General features: G+C 44.6%; 1 protein-coding gene and 1 pseudogene across 2 annotated transcripts; both read left to right on the top strand.

Annotated features, from left to right (window-relative positions):
• Window positions 1-209: 209 nt before the first annotated feature.
• PSMD4 (proteasome 26S subunit ubiquitin receptor, non-ATPase 4) lies at window positions 210-8,634 on the top strand. Of its 2 annotated transcripts, none has more exons than XM_054563141.1 (10): window positions 210-286; window positions 3,930-4,070; window positions 5,550-5,664; window positions 5,981-6,067; window positions 6,336-6,404; window positions 6,581-6,796; window positions 7,171-7,288; window positions 7,455-7,586; window positions 7,670-7,737; window positions 8,336-8,634. In XM_054563141.1, the coding sequence occupies exons 1-10, from the start codon at window positions 261-263 to the stop codon at window positions 8,504-8,506; spliced, it is 1,143 nt and encodes a 380-aa protein (XP_054419116.1). In that variant the 5' UTR covers window positions 210-260; the 3' UTR covers window positions 8,507-8,634. The 2 variants fall into 2 exon arrangements, with proteins under 2 accessions (XP_054419116.1, XP_054419117.1); XM_054563142.1 differs by having other exon boundaries at window positions 7,171-7,279; window positions 8,336-8,633.
• A 6,827-nt stretch (window positions 8,635-15,461) lies between these two features.
• LOC129062128 (AP-2 complex subunit beta-like) lies at window positions 15,462-17,892 on the top strand (annotated as a pseudogene).
• Window positions 17,893-18,333: the final 441 nt, after the last annotated feature.

Genomic DNA, 18,333 nt, shown 5'->3' with positions numbered 1-18,333 from the left:
CTTCGACTCCACCAGCAGCGAACTGCACCAGAGAACTTGAATGGTGGGCAATAACATTTTTGTGTGTTATTTCGGTCACTCCTCCTTCCCACGTCCCTTCAATTTGGCAGCGCCTACAACTCCCAGAATGCAGCGCGGGGTGGGGGCGGAACCAGTTCGCCAAACCGGGGCCTGTGATTGGTGCTGAGCGCTGGGCCAATTGAAGGAGTTGTTGTTAAGAAGTCCGTGAGAACCGGCCTGGGAGGGAGGACGGTGGCAAGATGGTCTTGGAAAGCACTATGGTTTGGTGAGGGACTACTTCGGAGCCTCGTGAGGGGCGGGACTGGATCGGGGGCGCGTGTCGCACGGAGGCCGAATGGGCCTGGGGTTGGGGCGGGAGGCCGATGGGCGAGATGCGGCCTTGGGCTGGGAGGGAAGGAGCCCTTTCGACTCCCTGAGTCATCATCCCGAGGCCCGGGAGAGGACAGGCCCAGGGTAACCCGTGTTAACCCTCACCCGCGAAGAGTCGTTGACCAGCCACCCCTGCTGCTCTTCTCCGTTCCAGCGTCGTGTTCTCTAAACCAGCCCCAGGTCTGTCTCTAGCCTGAGTCCCGTTTGCCGGACTCATCGTGATAGTCTTCTGCCCTCCTCTTCCCAACATAATAGATACGAGGAAGAGGGACTCTGATCTCTTCCCCCGTCCATTCACGCGTCTCGAACTCCTCTGTCATCTTCAGAGGTGCTGTTTATAGAGTGCTTTCTACGTGTCAGGCATTAATTTACTTCATCTCACTTGAACCTTACAACACTTTAAGTTTACAGATGGGGATAACGATAATTTTAAATGACTTACTCAAAGTCACACAGCTAATTAGGTGGTGAGGCTAAGATTTTAAACCCAAGACTCTGACACAAACGCGAGCCAGCTCTCTATCGGTCCCAGACTTGGGCTGAGAGTGCACTGAGTTGGATTAGAAGCTGAGGACACAGACTCTTAGAAAGTCGCAGGAGTTTCTTCTGTGTGTGAGCAAGGCATTGCCAGATAAAAAACATAGGATGCCCAGTTAAATATGAATTTCAGCTCAATAATACTTTTCAATATAAAAAATGGATCTATGTCCCAAATATTGTGTGAAACATACTTCCACTAAAGAGTTAATTTGCTATGTACCTGAAATTCAATTTTAACTAAGAGTTGTGTATTTTTGTTTGCTAAATCTGGCAACCCCTGGGAGAGAGCATGTTAGAGTGCACAAAGGACAGGATTTGGAATCCAGAAACCTGTTTGTTTGTTTGTTTGTTTGTTTGTTATTTACCAGTTGCATGTTCTAGAGAATGTAGTAAATCTATCTGTAAAATGGGAGTAATACCCACTCTCCTTATAGCACAGTTAGATAAAATGTAAGCGATGGTTCTCTGTAGATAGTACAGCACTGCCCGTGTATTAGTTGCCATGGTGCTTGAGGAGCCCTCAAGAAAGAACTTCAGAGGAGCCCATGGGCAGGGACTTAGACAAATATTGGGAAGAAGAAGGCTTTCTAGTTAGGGGGAGGGCATAAAGCTGCTGAGATGTAAATGCCCAAGGCAGGCTTAGGGATTAGAACTTTGACTAGTGTGACTTTATTATAAGGTCGTTGGTTGAAGGGAGTTCCTTTATTTTTCCAAAGGTAGATGGGACCAGGTAGAAGACCACAAATGTCAAACTGGCAGTGGCTGAACTCTGTCTTGTACCCCTCAGCAGAGGACTGTTGGAAAGTTTTGAGATGGTGGACACAGAGCTGTATGCAAAATGACATTTAATAATGATCTGGCTTGGTGGAGGAGAAAATATTTGGCCCAGAGAGACATATTGGTGGCCTATTGTAATAGCTGAGGCACAGGATAATGATAAGAGCCACTCCTTTTTTTCTGTGGGGCCTCATGCTTTGCTTCCCTCAGATTCTCTGAAGGAGTTTATTAAAAATTACCACTGTTTGACTCTTGTCCATCTGCTGAGTCAGACTCCCAGCCAGGGAAGTCCAGGCATGTGTAGTCTTTTTTTAATGAAGACTTTTATGGAATAACTGGACAATATCATAAGCCCTTGTTTTGATAAGGATTTTTGTTGGAAAAAATTATATACTGTTAAGCAAGAGTAGTCACAAGAAACACATATTCCATTCATATAAAGTTCAAAATTGGGAAAACTAAGCAACGTGGTTTTCTGGGATGCGCACATAGGTGTTAGGCACCTGTGTTTTTAACTCCGCCGCCCTTGCCATCACCCTCCCAGTGGTTCTGATGCATGACGGAGTGTGAGAACTACTGCTGTGTTCTCCACTGTCTCTCTCTCAAGCCCCCTTTTCTTTCTTTGACACTTTCTTCCAGTCCTCATCCATTTGCTGGTCTTGCCCACAGTCCTTATATAGTGGAACCTCGGTTCTTGAACTTAATTCATTCCAGAATGCTGTTTGAAAAGCGATTTGTTTGAAAACCAAATATCCTTTGTTGCCTGAGAGATGTGTGACTGATCATTCAGGTATCAGCATGAAAGTTGTTGGATTGAGAACTGAAGTTTGTTTGACAGCGGAGACATTTTTCTGTAAATAACTTGGTTGTAAACTGAATTGTTCAAGATGGGAGACATTCGAGAACTGAGGTTTTACTGTACTTAGTAGCTATTCTAGCAAGATAATCTGCAAAGCCTCCATTGGTTTTTATTTGGACTGATCACTGTATTTTAAACTAAAGAGGCAGTTACTTCCGTGCTGGGGGAATAAACAGAAACAGTGTATTGGAGGGAAAAAGAATAATAATGCATGGTCAGTAGAGCCAGCCCTTGACCTCCTTTATGTAGACTGAGTTTCCATTATAAGAACTAGTCTGTGTTTCATGCTTACTGTTAGGCATTGTGCTAAGTACTTTCTGTGCATTTAATTCTCATAGCAATACGATAGGGTTGATACAATAAAACTCATTTATAGATGAGATAAGTGGAACTTAGAGACATTAAGCAACTTCCTGAGAATCATGGAACTAGCCAGTTGCAGAATGGAGATTTGAACCTATGCCTGAAGAACACTACCCTTTACTCCCTGTTATACTTACCTTCCAGTAGCTACTTAATTATCTCTCTCCATCATTTTTGGTTTCTATTTCTTGCCACGCAAAGGATACTAAAGAAGAAAATTGCCTCCCTAGCCCATATTTTGCTTGCCAATAAAAATGAGGTGCCATATCTAGGACACAGCTTTCTTCATTAGCACAGATAGAATCGTTGACTTAGAGTTCTAAGGGACCTTGGTCATCGAGAATTGATTCTGTTCATGGGCTGTATACCTGCCTTCTTTCGGTCTCTGGGAAGCTGGAGCTTGTAGTTCATGTGATCTGGATTCTTGAAGATTATCAAAAGTTGCAGGGATAGAAGAGGTGAGACCCCAAAACCATGAAACCTCATTTTTGCAGTTCAGTCCAGCTGTTACACATTTAACCAGATGACTGCATGGTATTTTCCTGCACTCGGTGCTGCCAAGTGGATTATTTTCTAAGTATTTTTAAGTTGCCATCTTCATTTCTTACCTTTGGAATACTCCCATTTTAATGGCAGACTTAGAATGTTCATCCATGGCAATGCTTAATAGCACTTAAAAGCACCTTATAAAAAGGTGGTTGTGATACATCAGTAGATTGCAACCTTCGGTGCTTATCAGAATCACTTGTGGAGATTTAAATGTTTTTTTCTTCCTTTGGTCATTTTGAGTCAGTAAGTCTGTGTTAAGGCTCAGTCATCTGTATATTAAAAAAAAGAGCCACAGGTGACTCTGCCTTCCACAAAGACTGAGAGGCACTGTTATCCCCAACGGGGCCTCTTGCAGGAGAGGTGGTGGAGGAGGTGGAGGTCTCTGGAGCTGGAGAGGATGCCTCGATCGTACACAATGTGTCTTTTCTCTTCTTCACTCCTAATCTAATAGCGTGGACAACAGCGAATATATGCGGAATGGGGACTTCTTACCCACCCGGCTGCAGGCACAACAGGACGCTGTCAACATAGTATGTCACTCCAAGACGCGCAGCAACCCTGAGAACAACGTGGGCCTCATCACACTGGCCAAGTGCGTGGGGCGGGGGATGAGGGGGTTTGCGCAGGTGGGTGGGGATTTCCCACACGTTACCTGCTGTGGCATCAAGGTTGCTACCCTTTCTTTTATAGATTTCAGGAGGCTGCTTTTGCCCGTCGCCTTTTTAGACTACCTTTCTCACTGTTTAGTGCAAATGTAAATAGTAACTTGTTTTTAATATTAACCTGCAATTTTTTCCTTTTAAAGATTTTATGTATTTATTTTTAGAGAGAGGGGGAGGGAGAGAGAAAGAGAAGGAGAGAAGCATCACTTGGTTGCCTCTGGTACGTGCCCCGACTGACCAGGAACCTGGTCCACAGTCCAGGTGTGCGCCCTGACTGGGAATCACACTGGCGACCTTTTGCTTTGCAGGACGACGCTCAACCAATTGGGCCACACCAGTCAGGGCAATTATTAACCTGAATTTAATACAGTTTTGAAGCTCAATTTCCTGGTGTAAAATTTCACAGTATATTTTAAAGTCAGTGAAAAGGGTTTTTGGGTCAGAGCCCTAGGGCATATTTCACACATCCTGTTACCCCAAAAGTGACTTACTTATAGGAATTGATAATCCTCGAATGAGTAACTGCCCGTCCCAGCATACATGTTGTTACCTGGAAAATGAGTCTAGAAATGGAAACAGTGGGAGAAAGACACAGTGGCACCAGCTGCGCTGGAGGATCCTCAGGCCTGCCAGCAAGATAACCTGCGAGGAGTAGGGGGAGACATTGGGAGGAAGAGGACAGGTCTTACAGAGTCGGCCACTGGTTTTCTGTGCCACACATCTGCTGAGTACTAGATATTTTCTTCCCGTTTTACTGAGATATAATTGATACATAACATTGTATAAGTTTAAGGTATACCACATAATGATTTGATAAATGTATATACAGTTGACCCTTGAACAATATGGGTTTGAACTCCATGGGTCCACTTATATGTAGATTTTTAAAAATAAATGTACAGTTGGCTCTTCATATCCCCAGGTTTTATATCCACTGACTAAGCTAATTGTGGTTCAGAGTCAGTATTTTTTATCGCAATTTGGAATCCCGGATGTGGAGGGCCAACTATATGTGTTGTTCTGTGCCATTTTTATATAAGGGACTTGAGCATCTACAGATTTTGGTGTGTGTGTGGGGTTCCTGGAACTAATCCCTAGTGGATACTGAGGAGCTGGTTAAGTTTTGGGAGAGTTAAAAGTTATACATGGGTTTCCAGCTGTGCTCCTAATGCCAGCATTGTGGAAGGGTCAACTGTAGTGTGAAGCGATTACGACAATAAGTTTAGTTAACATCCCTACCCCACATAATTACAATTTGTTATTCCTCATGGTGAGAACTTTCAGGTGTTTGATTAAGAAAAATAGAAATTACAGTTATTTCCAAGTTCTCTAAGGAAAAGATGAGTCAAACATAGTTTGGAGACACTGTCTTGACCTGAAATCATAGAAATGTTTTCCCCACGTTCCAGTGACTGTGAAGTGCTGACCACGCTCACCCCTGACACCGGCCGCATCCTGTCCAAGCTTCACACTGTTCAACCCAAGGGCAAGATCACCTTCTGCACTGGCATCCGCGTGGCCCACGTGAGTCCTCCTGGAGCCCTTACTTTTTCCTCCTTGCTCTGATGTTCTGCCTCCATGGTTTTCATTTCTCTCTTGGAATCTTGAGCTAGAACCAGAGCAAGGGAAGAGAGATGATCTAGAAAAAGGAAGAGAAAGGGTGCGACGGGGTGAATCACAAGAAGGGAAGGGTGAAGGAAGGGGTTTAGACCTGGTGTGAGCATGATTCTGGCTGGGAGCCTTGAGGTGTGTGGAAACGATAAGAAAACAACAGAGGGACAGAGGGAAGAGCTCAGTGATTCCCCTGGCTGACTCCGAGAACTTCCTCTTTCTTTGCAAGTTGGCTCTGAAGCACCGACAGGGCAAGAATCACAAGATGCGCATCATTGCCTTTGTGGGGAGCCCTGTGGAGGACAATGAGAAGGATGTGAGTCCAGGGGAGAGCTGGGGAGATTGGGTGGAACGTGTTTGGGGATAGGGTCTGCCAGCCCTTAGGAGAGCCTGGCCGAGGTTCATGAGCTTGGGGAGAGGTGAATATGCAGAGTTTCGGGTTTAGTGGGGGACCTTGGGGAGGCCAGCTGACTTCTGTATGTTTTTGTGAGGTGTGTCACTCCCCCCCGCACGCCTGCTCCCCGCCCTGCCCCCGCCCCCGATATGGAACAGATTTCCTCATTTTTCTTTCTCCCTGTTCCCAGCTGGTGAAACTGGCAAAACGCCTCAAGAAGGAGAAAGTAAATGTTGACATTATCAATTTTGGGGAAGAGGTGAGTAAGGACTGGCTGGGGGGCGTTGGCTTGATTTGGCTGTAAACTGAGAACAGTCCTTACCCAGAGGAGCGGCTGCGCTGTGGGAGAGGAGCTACAGGCCAGGACTGAAAAGGCAGAGAGTGGGGAGCGAGCAGGGCCGAAAGGCAAGTCTCTCATGGTCTTTCCTCCCCTAGGAGGTGAACACGGAAAAGCTGACAGCCTTTGTAAACACCCTGAATGGCAAAGATGGAACCGGTTCTCATCTGGTGACAGTGCCTCCTGGACCCAGCCTGGCTGATGCCCTCATCAGCTCTCCAATTCTGGCTGGCGAAGGCGGTGCCATGCTGGGTCTCGGTGCCAGTGACTTTGAATTTGGAGTAGATCCCAGTGCTGATCCTGAGCTGGCCCTGGTGAGCAAACATTGACCTCAGGTAGAGCCCAAGGGTCCTCCTGCGTCTACTGACACATCCGTATGCCACATGGCTTCTTCAGGGCTAGACAGCTCTAAACACCCTCGCTCATTTCCCCAGACACCCTGCGTTTGGTCCCTGTGCTGCATGATTCTGTCTGCTCTCTAGGGGCATCACTGTCAGACTCCTGTTCCCTTCTCCTGATTAAACTCCAGGCTTCTCCCCAAAGTCCTTTTTCTCCTGTATCACCTCTCCAGCTTCTCCATATGTATAAACCAGAAACTGCCTCTGTGCTCCTTTGCCACCCCGCAGCTGATTTCCCCGTGAGTGAGGGCGGGTGGGAGAGCATCTGACAGTGTCCTGCTCTTTGCCAGGCCCTTCGCGTTTCTATGGAAGAGCAGCGGCAGCGGCAGGAGGAGGAGGCGCGGCGGGCAGCTGCAGCCTCAGCTGCCGAGGCTGGCATTGCTGCGACTGGGACTGAAGGTGAAAGAGGTGGAAACTGAAGTCCCGGGACTGCAGCGCGCTCCGTGGAAGCTGGTGTAGACACGGGAGTGGGGGTCTGGCAGTGTGGGCCCGTGTGGGCTGAGGAAATGCTTTGGGCGTGGGTGTGTATGAAGCACGGCACCAGTTCGACCTGGCCGCTCTCCTCCCTTTCCAGACTCCGACGACGCCCTGCTGAAGATGACCATCAGCCAGCAGGAGTTCAGCCGCACTGGGCTCCCTGACCTAAGCAGTATGACCGAGGAGGAGCAGATTGCTTATGCCATGCAGATGTCCCTGCAAGGTGCAGGTGAGTCAGGGCCTGCGGTAGTTTTTAGGCAGAGAGCTTGGGATGGGGAAATGGAACTGAACAGACTGACCTCTTTTCCTCAGAGTTTGGCCAGGCAGAATCAGCTGACATTGATGCCAGTTCAGCCATGGACACATCTGAGCCCGCCAAGGTGAGGGCCGGTGATGACTTCCTGCCCCCGTCCGGCGCAACTCCCCCTGGTGTTCAGATCCTCAGCTCTCTAGGCCCGGGGCTGTCCTCTCTCAGGGCTCTAGGGACGAGCTCTTGGAGAAACAGAAGGAAATAGACACATGGGTCTATGTTTCTTGTATGTAAAGCTTGCTCAGGCAATAGAATGCTAGTGGTCGGGGTAGGAGAAGTGGCTCAGTATTCTAGTTTTCCATCCTTGCTGGTGGGAGCAGCCTCATCTGGACAGTTCTCTAGGATGTCATCTTCCTAGGAGAATGAAAAGAGGGACTAGGAAGAAGAAAAAGGAGGAGTGGGTGTTGAATAGCAGGAAACCTGAACATGGTGGCATCTGACTTTACCCTTTGGGCTCAGGAAGCAGAGCTCGCAGGTGTCCCCTCTGTTTGGCCAGTAATAAGTGTTTGCGTTCATACCACGTATAGGCACTGGGCATTTCCTGAATCGCCCTGCCCACCCTCGGCCAGAGGAGTCCCCCCCACCCGCCCCCCGGACAGGCAGGGAGAGGGGCTCAGGCAGCAGCGCGCTCCCAGGCCCTGCCCTGCGCTGACGCTCCCCTTTTTCAGGAGGAGGATGATTATGACGTGATGCAGGACCCCGAATTCCTTCAGAGTGTGCTGGAGAACCTTCCAGGTGTGGATCCCAACAATGAGGCCATTCGAAATGCCATGGGCTCCCTGGCCTCGCAGGCCACCAAGGACGGCAAGAAGGAAAAGAAAGAGGAGGACAAGAAATGAGACTGGAGGGAAAGGGGAGCTGAGCTGAGCCTACTCAGGGGCTGCACAGGGTGGGGTGGGATATAGGGCTAGATATGATATCTGTAACCATTACAGCCTAAATAAAGCGTCGCAGTTTTTTTCTTCAAATAGTGATAGCTTTGAGTGAGAGAGGGGCATATGGTATGAAGGAGAGCATTCCCTGTTGAGTTCTCTGTGTCTTCCATACCTAGTCTCTAAATCCTGGTCTCTCCTTACATTTCCCCTGCCCTGGGGCTAATTTGCTTGCGTGAAGGGTAGCTTTGCTGGGAGTCATTGTGTTAGGCACTGGGGCCTCATAAATAGACAGCAGCACCGGCCTTTGGGGACTCAGAGTCTAGGGCAGGGCGGGTGCGTAAATGGGCGATTACACACGTCCGCTGTGCCCCAAGGAGCCGTGAGCAAGGCTCCCTGGAAACGGCGAGGAGAAAGTGCCGAACTCTCGCAGCCTCCGGAAAGGCTCCTGGAGGTAACATCTGAGCTTTCTACTGGTGAAAAGTTGTTCATCAGCTGGCAAGGAAGACAAAGGGATGTTTCCAGTCAATAGGAACAGTATGTGCTGGTGGTGTGGAGGTGCTTTGGAGGAACTGAGTAGCTCAGAGGCTGGTTGGGTGAGTGGCCTGAGAAAGGTGGAAAAGTAGGCAGCAGTCAACACCAAAGATCAGGGGTCCTTGAGGCCTGACTGTGAAACCTTGGAGCCCCAAATTTAGAGGAAAGCTTTTTGTAGGGTATGGGATAGAATGCAAAATTCACATAATGTCACCCTTTATTATATTAAAGAGGTAAATAATTGACACATAAAATACTTATGTGTAAGCTATAAAGCATAAGAAAAAAAAAAGGAACATATCTGAGGTTACTCAAATTTAAGAGCTAGAACATTTCCTGGCCACATACCTATGCCTTCTTGAACCTACCTCTCCACATGCTCCTCAAAGATAACTATTTTCCTTTCACAGTTTTCTCATATACACATAGCTTCCTGACCAGGATATGTTTAGTTCTATTTGTTTTTGAGCTTTACAAAAAACACTTATATACTGTGAGATTTTCTGGACTTGTTTTTTTTAACATTTTGTTTCTGAGGTTCATCAAAATTGTATGTACCTATTCACTTTTCATGATTGTACAGTATTACATTCTGTGAATAGACTACAATCTTTATTTCCCTATTGGTAGACATTTGCATTGCTGCCAATTATTTTTTTATTATCAACGGGGTTACAGTGGAGGTTTTTATACATCTCTCCTGATGCACCTGTGCAAGAGTGTCTTTAGGATACTTTACAGGGTGATGCCGAATCGTTTCTCAAAGTGGTTGTGCAAATCTGCACTCCTACAATGTAAGAATTCCTACTGACCACGTCCTTTCCGGAACTTGATACCGTTAGTACATCTTAATTGGTGTCAATCTAGTGAGGATAAAATGATCACTCATTGTGGTCTTAATCTGTATTTCCCTGCTTACTAATGAGATCAGTCATCTTTTCATATATTTCTAAATAAGTTTTTGTATTTTTTGTGAAATGTCTCTTCATATCTTTTGTCCATTTTTCTATTGGGTTGTCTTTATATTGATGTTCTGTAGGGTGCTTTATTCTTGATACTAAATCATTATTGGTTATGTGCATATAGATATAGATATATAGATATATTGCAAATGTGTTCCCTCTATTTATGACTTGCCTTTTCACTTTTTAAAAGGTGTACTTTAGTGAACAACATCTTTGATGTCAAATTTCTTAGTCTTTTCTTTCAAGGTTAGTGATTCTTGTGTCCAGAAAACTTCCAGAGGCCAGAAAGATACTCTGTTTTCTTTTTAAAGTTAAATGGTTTTGTGCATCTGTAATACAAAGACTCAGATTTTTTTCTTCCTGAATAGGAAAACCCAGTTCTTTTCCCCTGTGTGTTTCTCTCATGGGAGTCTCCTTCACACACCGCGCTTTATTCCTGACACTTCTGATCACCAAATATGTAGAGTTTTTCCCACACCAACAAGTAATTCTGGGACACCAGCTGGATGTCCAAGAATTCAACTCAGTTCCAACACTGTTTACCTAGAGACAGCATCAGATTCCACAAGCTAAGGGCTCAGTCCCATCAGACAGCCCTCCTTCAGATGCCAGTTGCTAGCCCAGGTTGTCACCTGTGCTTCTGACCAAATGGCTGTAGATGGGAGGCTCCCGTGACCTTCTCCCCCATGGGTCTGATTACTTTGCTAGAGTGGCTCACAAAACAGGGAAGCACCTATGTTTACCAGTTTATTAAAGGAGATGATAAGTGACACAAGTGAATATTCAGAGGGGAGAGCTGTGTGGGGCAGGTATGAGGAGGGGCGTGGCACTTCCATGCCCTCTCTGGGCGCGCCACTCTCCCAGTGCCTCCGTGTGATCAGCAACCTGGACGCTCTCTGATCTCCCTGCTGTTGAGATTCTGTGGAGGTTTTTCACATAGGCCTGATCCATTAGCTCCATTTCCAGTCCCTCTCCCCTCTCTGGAGAAGGGGAGTGAGGGGAGCTCGAAATTCCAAGCTTCTGAATCATGGCTGATCTTTGTGGTGACCAGTGCCTACCCAGGAACCTGTCCAGAGTCGCCCCATTAGAATAAAAATGCTCCTAGTGCTCTTATCACTTAGGAAATTACAAGGGGTTTAGGAGCTCTATGCTAGGAACCAGGGGCAGAAACCAATATATATATTTTATATTATGTCACACTTTTACATAAAAATTTCTTATTCCATCCAGAATTGGTTTTTGTATACACCGAGAGAGGGATGTAATTTTAATTTTTTATTATTTTTTTAAATATCTTTAGAGAGGGGGGAATGGATGGAGAAAGAGAGGGAGAGAAACATCAATGTGTGAAACATCGATCGGTTGCTTCTCTCACACCCCCAAGTGGGGAACTTGCCTACAACCCAGGCATGTGCCCTGACTGGGAATCGAACCAGCAACCCTTCGACTTTCAGGCCAACACTCAGTCCACTGAGCCACACCAGCCAGAGCTAATTTCAATTTTTTAATATGGGAAACCACTTGTTATAGCACTGTTTATTGAGAAATCCCTCCTTTCCCCAGTAATCTGAGCTATTCTGCCTGGGCCAATGTTCCATGAATTTCATTTTCAGTATCACAAAGTCAGATCTTAAAGCCTGAATGTAAATGAGGTTCAACAAAATGAAACTAGAAAACCTACTTACTGTTTGCACTATATGGATGAGTTCCATTTTGATACTCGTGTCTAAAGTTTGGGGGAGACTAATCAAGTATTACAAGAAGTAATCAACTTCATCAACTAGTCAACTAGGGCTTGGGAATCTTACAGGTGTTGGTTATAAAGGTAGTAGTCACTTCAGCTGTCCTGGGCCTCGGTGTGGTTCCCCAAGCAAAATTGTCTTCTGGCAGAGTCCGCCCATCAAGTAATGACAGGACCTGTGTCCCTGGTGTCCTCTGCGTCCCAACTGGGCCACCTCAGTGTTCATGAAGATGACTTAGCCAATGCCTTGGCCTCTTCCAACTTAGAGATCATCATCACACTCCATTCTTTCATGCTTGCAGCTGCATCCTGGATCGTGTCCATCTTAGGAAACGCTCCCTGCTGAAGCCACAGACCCCTATCCTCTCAGCTCTCCCATTCTGATATTCTCTGTACACTTTGCAGCAGTACTGTGCAGAAATGCATGTACAATCAGGCACCACAAAACGATGTTTCTGTCAATGACAGACCACATAGACAGTGGCGGGCCCTTGGGATTATAATAGAGCTGGAAAATTACAAATGCCTAGTGACATTGTAGCCTCTTATGACGCTGTTGTCATTGTAATGTAGTGCAACAAATTCCATGTCTGTGGTGATGCTGGTGTAAACAAACCTAACTCTGCTGCCAGTCGTATAAGAGTATATCACATACAATTATGTAAAGTACAAAATACTTGATAATAACTATGTTACTGATTTATATATTTACTATACTTTTTGTTGTTATTTTACAATGAATTATTTCTACTTAAAATTTGCTGTAAAACAGCATGCATGTTTACGCCAGCAGCAGCCTCATACATCTCATGGTAACCATGTCTCTTGACCGCATCATTTTCTCTTGTGCTTGATTTAAGCCATGTTTTGTACAGTAACATGCTGTACAGGCTTGTAGCCTAGGAGTAATAGGTGACACCATATAGTCTAGGTGTGTAGTGGGCTACACCATCCAGGTGTGTGGAAGTGCACTCTGTGATGCGCATGACGACAAAATCACCTGATGACGCATTTATCAGAACACATCCCCATCATTAGGCAGCACATGACTGCTCTTTGGGCAATTCTACTTTAGGAATTTACTCTAAATAATCAGAGAAGTGGCAAAGGATTATGTACAATGGTGTTGAAAAAGTTGGAAACAACCTAATGCCAAACAATTGTTACATTAATATGGAATAATACACTCGCAATGAATTTTTTTTTTTTTCTCACTGGAGGTCATTTTTTTTTTCATTGCTTTTAGAGAGAGAGGGAGGGAGGGAGAGAGAGAAACATTGATGCAAGAGAGAAACATCGATCAGTTGCTTTCTTGTACTTGCCCTACCAGGGTCATAAACCCACAACCTGGGTATGTTCCTTGACTGGGAATTGAACCTGTGAGCTTTCATTCCACCAGCCAGGACTCACTCAATACATTTATTTTAGAAGAACATTTAATGACATTGGGTATATGATTTATTATAATATTAGCAAATGGTTATGTAACAGGGACTGTTATAAATACATGTTTTAAATCATTTAGTTTTCACAACAACCCTATGAGATAGCTGTAGCATTATTAATCCTATTTTATAAATAAGGAAACTGAAACCGGAGACACTGGGTAACTTACTCTGTGATGATGGCTCTGATGGTATGGTCCATGAACCTCTAAGGTCCCAAGACCCTTTCAGGGGGGTTGTGAGGTCAAAATTATTTTAATAATAATACTATGATGTTATTTGCCTCTTGCACTGTGTTGGTACTTGCACAAAAGCCATGGGGGTAGAACTACTGGTGCTTTTGAATAAATCCAGGAAAATAAGAGAGAAAGAGAAACATTGATGTGTACGAGAAATATCAATCAGTTGCCTCCCGTACGTCCTCTGACCTGGGATTGAACCTGACTAGGAATTGAACCCACAAACCAACTGAGCCAGGCCAGGGTTTCATTGTATTCCTGATGCCCACATGGTCATGGATTAGAAAAACAAACAAAGAAATGGCCTTGATGAAGCAGTAAAACATTAATTTTATTAAATCTCAACTCACGAGTGCACATCTTTAATATTTTCTGAATTAAAGTGGGAAATACACATAGACACTTCTGCTGCTTACGGGAGTACAAGGATTGCATGGAGGAAAAATACCTGTACAATTTTTAGAGCAGTGAGATGAACCAGACACTGCCAGACTTGGGTATTTGGCAAACATTTTAAAAAATAAACAAAGTGAGCCTCACTTCAAGGAAGACAACTGACAGTGTTTGTTGTTAGTAATAAAATTTGAGCTTTCAAGTGAAATTTTGAATTTTGAAAAACTTCTATTTGCCACTGTGACCTTGACATTCTCAATATTTTTGAGATGGGTGATGACATTAATAAAATTTTCTATTGTATATCAAAATTATAACAAATGACCCATTACAAATTCAAGAAAAAGCAATGGAATCGAATGGAACAGATTACAAAAATTTCATTGATATGGCTTCAGATTCTACATAGCAACCAACCATTAAGAAACTATTTACCACGTTTTGGTGTAGTATCGAAAAAGAATACCCAGCTCTGGCAGGGTAGCTTAGTTTGTTGGAGCACCGTCCTGATACGCCAAGGTTGTGGGTTTGATCCTCATAAGGGCACATAAAAGAATCAACCAATGAATCCATAAATAAGTAGAACAACAAATTGATGTTTTTTCTCTCTCCTCTCTCTCCCCCTCTCTCAAATCAATCAAAAATTTTTTTAAGAACAGAATATCCACAATTATCTGAAAAAGCGATTGAAATACTCCTTTTTCCTCAAGAACTGGATTTGCTTTATATACTTTAATCAAAACAACATATTGCAGGAAGTTGATGTAGAAGCAGATATGAAAGTTCATTTGTCTTCTTTTTTTAAAAAGGTTTGCAAAAATGTATAATGCACCATTCTTACTAAATTTTTGTTTTGGAAAATATGGTTATTTTTTAAAGATTTTATTTATTTATTTTTAGAGAGAGGGGAAGGGAGGGAGAAAGAGGGAGAGACCAGAGTGAGAAACACCAGTTGTTTGCATCTCGCACCCACCCTGACTGGGGACCAAACCAGGGACCTTTTGCTTTGCAGAACGATGCCCAACTAATTGAGTCAACATGTCAGGGCAGGAATCTTCCATTTTTAAGGATATAAGGAGATCCCACGACCCAAAACCTTGAGAATCACTGTTCCACACCTTGCATGATGGCATGTGCCCAGGAGGCCGGCTCTGGAGCCCAGGCTGTAGAATGTTTAATTATACCTCTAGTTTCCCGGCTTAATACAAGGACTGGCAAGACATACACGAAAATTTCATAGTATTTATTTCTGAGGGATAGAAATGCAAATTTTTTGAGTTTTGTTTTTTATGAATGTTTCAAACTAAAATACATTACTTTTGTAGTACAGGAAAATATATAAAAATAAATTCTTCTTTCATATCACCCCTTATTTTCTTTCACTTCCTTGTTAGCTTCTTCCTTGCTTTGCTTCCTCATTATTTATCATTTAAACCACTATCTTGCCAATGACTTCTTTTCCCAAGCTTCTTTTTACTCCACAGTCATCCAAGCATGGATTGATTCTCAATCATCAACCTTTTCAACTTTTTCATCTCAACTTCTCAGGTTCAGAGAGGTTTGGTAATTTGGCCAATGACACTTAGCTAATTAGGGGGCAGAACCATGATCAAAACCCAGGCCTATATCACTGGCAGGGGAGCCACGCGGAACAGCCACTGCCTATTTGCAGCACCCTCGGCCAGCCTGTCGGCCCTCTCACCATTTCCCTGGCAGCAACTACCCCTTCACTCTCAGCAGAAGCCGTCCCCTTCTCTACACAGCGAGTCAAGGCCATCAGGCAGGAAGCTCTGAATCCCTTCCCTCCCCCAGCACCTTCGGCATCAGTTACACCTGAGTCTCTTCTGTCTTAAACACCTGCTCTGCCAGCGCTTTCCTCTCAGGGTATACACATCAAATCCATGCTACAATAACCTTATCTAAGGCTTTATACATTACTGTTTGACATTTCATTTTATAACGCACATCTCTTTCTTTTACAGTGATAACAAATATTATAGATTATTAAAATGGAAAATGCTCATGATGTATAAAATGCAACAAGCATCTTTCAAAGTAGTCAATTTTTGCTCAAATGTATGTGGGTGAATTGAAGGGCCATCAATCGCCCTAAGAGTAAACAGCTGTCACCTCTGTCCACTGGGTTTATAAAAGAATTGCTGACTTGGGCTGTGTTCTCTGGCTGCTGCCAACCTCCGCCCCGCCCCCCCCCGCGCCCCCCGCCCCGCCGCCTCGCCACCGCCCTTGCCTCTGGGACACACTAAAGATCCAATATCGTGACTGACTCAAAGTACTTCACAACCAACAAAGAAGGAGAAATCTTTGAATTAAAGGCTGAACTTAACAGTGAAAAGAAAGAGAAAAGAGGCTGGGAAGAAAGTGATTGCTGCTGATTGTGGGGAAGGATGGTAGCGCCCTCTTTCCAGGTGTAGTGAACTTGTGCAGACTGACAACCTGGAACTAAAGAAGCTGTGTATCTCTGCCTGATGAACGACGCCAAGAGTCAGCCAGGCATGGCCATCATGGCTGCCAACAGCTTTGTGAAGGACTGTGAAGATCCCAATCCTCTGATCTGGGCCTTGGCAGTTAGAGCCATGGGGTGCACCCGGGTGGACAAGGTTACAGAATATGTCTGTGAGCCCCTGCGCATGTGTTTGGAGGATGAAGATCCCTGTGTTCGGAAAACAAAAGCAGTCTGTGTGGCAAAACTCCATGATATCAATGCTGAAATGGTGGAAGATCAGGGACTTCTGGATTCTCTGAGGGAACTCATGGCAGATTCAAATCCATAATGGCGGTAGCAGCATTATCTGAAATCACTGAGTCTCACCCAAACAGCACTTTATTCGATCTGAACCCACAGAATACTAATAATCTGCTGATGGCCCTGAATGAGTGCACTGAATGGGGCCAGGTTTTCATCCTGGACCGCCTGTCCAGTTAGAGCCTTAAAGATGATCGAGAGGCTTGGAGCACCTGTGAGCGGGTGACTCCCTGGCTGTCTCATGCCAGCTCAGCAGTGGTCCTTTCAGCAGTAAAAGTCCTAATGGCATTTCTACAGTTGTTACCCAAGGACTCTGACTACGACAATATGCTGCCAAAGAAGTTGGCCCCTCCGCTAGTCACTTCACAGTCTGGGGAGCCAGAGGCGTATTACGTCACCCAGAGGAACATCGACCTCATTGTTCAGAAAAGGCCTGAAATCTTAAAGCAGGAAATCAAGGTCTTCTTTGTGAAGTATAATGATCCCATCTATGTTAAACTAGAGAAGCTGGACATCCTGCTTCGTTTGGCATCCCAAGGCAATATTGCTCAGGTTCTGGCAGAACTGAAGGACTGTGCCGCAGAGGCGGATGCTGGCTTTTTTTGCAAAGCTGTGCGGGCCATCGGACGGTGTGCCATCAAGTGGGCAATCTGCAGATCATTGTGTAAGCACATTGCTTGATCTCAGCCAGACCAAAGTAAACTATGTGGTCCAAGAGGCAACTGTTGTCATCAGGGACATCTTCCGCAAGAACCCCAGGTATGAAAGTCTCATTACTACTCTGTGTGAGAACTTAGACTCGCTGGATGAGCCAGATGCTGGAGCAGCTATGATTTGGACGGTGGGAGAATATGCTGAACGAATCGACAATGCAGATGAGTTACTAGAAAGTACCGAGGTGCAGCTCACTCTGCTTACTGCCATAGAGAAACTGTTTCTCAAGAAACCACCAGAAACACAGGAGCTGGTACAGCAGGTCTTGCGGTTGACAACAGAGGATTCTGATAATCCTAACCTTCGAGATGGGGCCATATTTACTGGCAGATTCTCTCAACAGACCCTGTCATAGCCAAGGAAGTAGCCTTGTCTGAGAAGCCACTCATCTCTGAGGAGACAGATCTTATTGAGCCAGCTCTGCTGGATGAGCTAATCTGCCATTCTTCATGTGTGCTGTCCTCCCAGCAGCATCTCCACAGTTCACCGAGATTTCATTTTATAGCCCAATGTCATATTTTGACCAATGCTTGTGAGATAGTCTACAGATTGCATTGACAATCAAATGGAGTTAAAATATGAATAAAATACAAGGTCATTATCTGATAAGTAAGGATAGGAAAAACCAGAGCAATATGACAAATGAATTAAGACTACAATGATAACAACAGAACAGGGTATTGTTCAATGTATTGATGGAATCAACAGTTTATACACCTCAGAGCTATGAGAGAAAAGTAATTTCCTGTTCTGAGAGAACAAACTTAATGCAAAATAAATTATTATAGTTGAAAACATGTTAGATGAAAACACAATCAAAGATGTGTTTTTCTAATAGATTCTATTAAGACACCTAAAAAATAACTAGGGATTCAGTCAAATGTCAGTTCCAGTTCTAAGAGACGTACTGGTTCAGTACATCTTGGTCAGGGTATTAATCTGCATTTTTAATCATCCTATTAGGTAAAACTGACATAAAATATTTTAATGATTACACTT

This window comes from Pteronotus mesoamericanus, unplaced genomic scaffold (assembly GCF_021234165.1).
Source record: "Pteronotus mesoamericanus isolate MK-2021 breed Mesoamerican mustached bat unplaced genomic scaffold, CSHL_Meso_final scaffold_705, whole genome shotgun sequence".
Lineage (NCBI taxonomy): Eukaryota > Metazoa > Chordata > Mammalia > Chiroptera > Mormoopidae > Pteronotus > Pteronotus mesoamericanus.
Note: the sequence above shows the minus strand (reverse complement) of the source record. Positions and strands in the feature narration are given on the sequence as shown.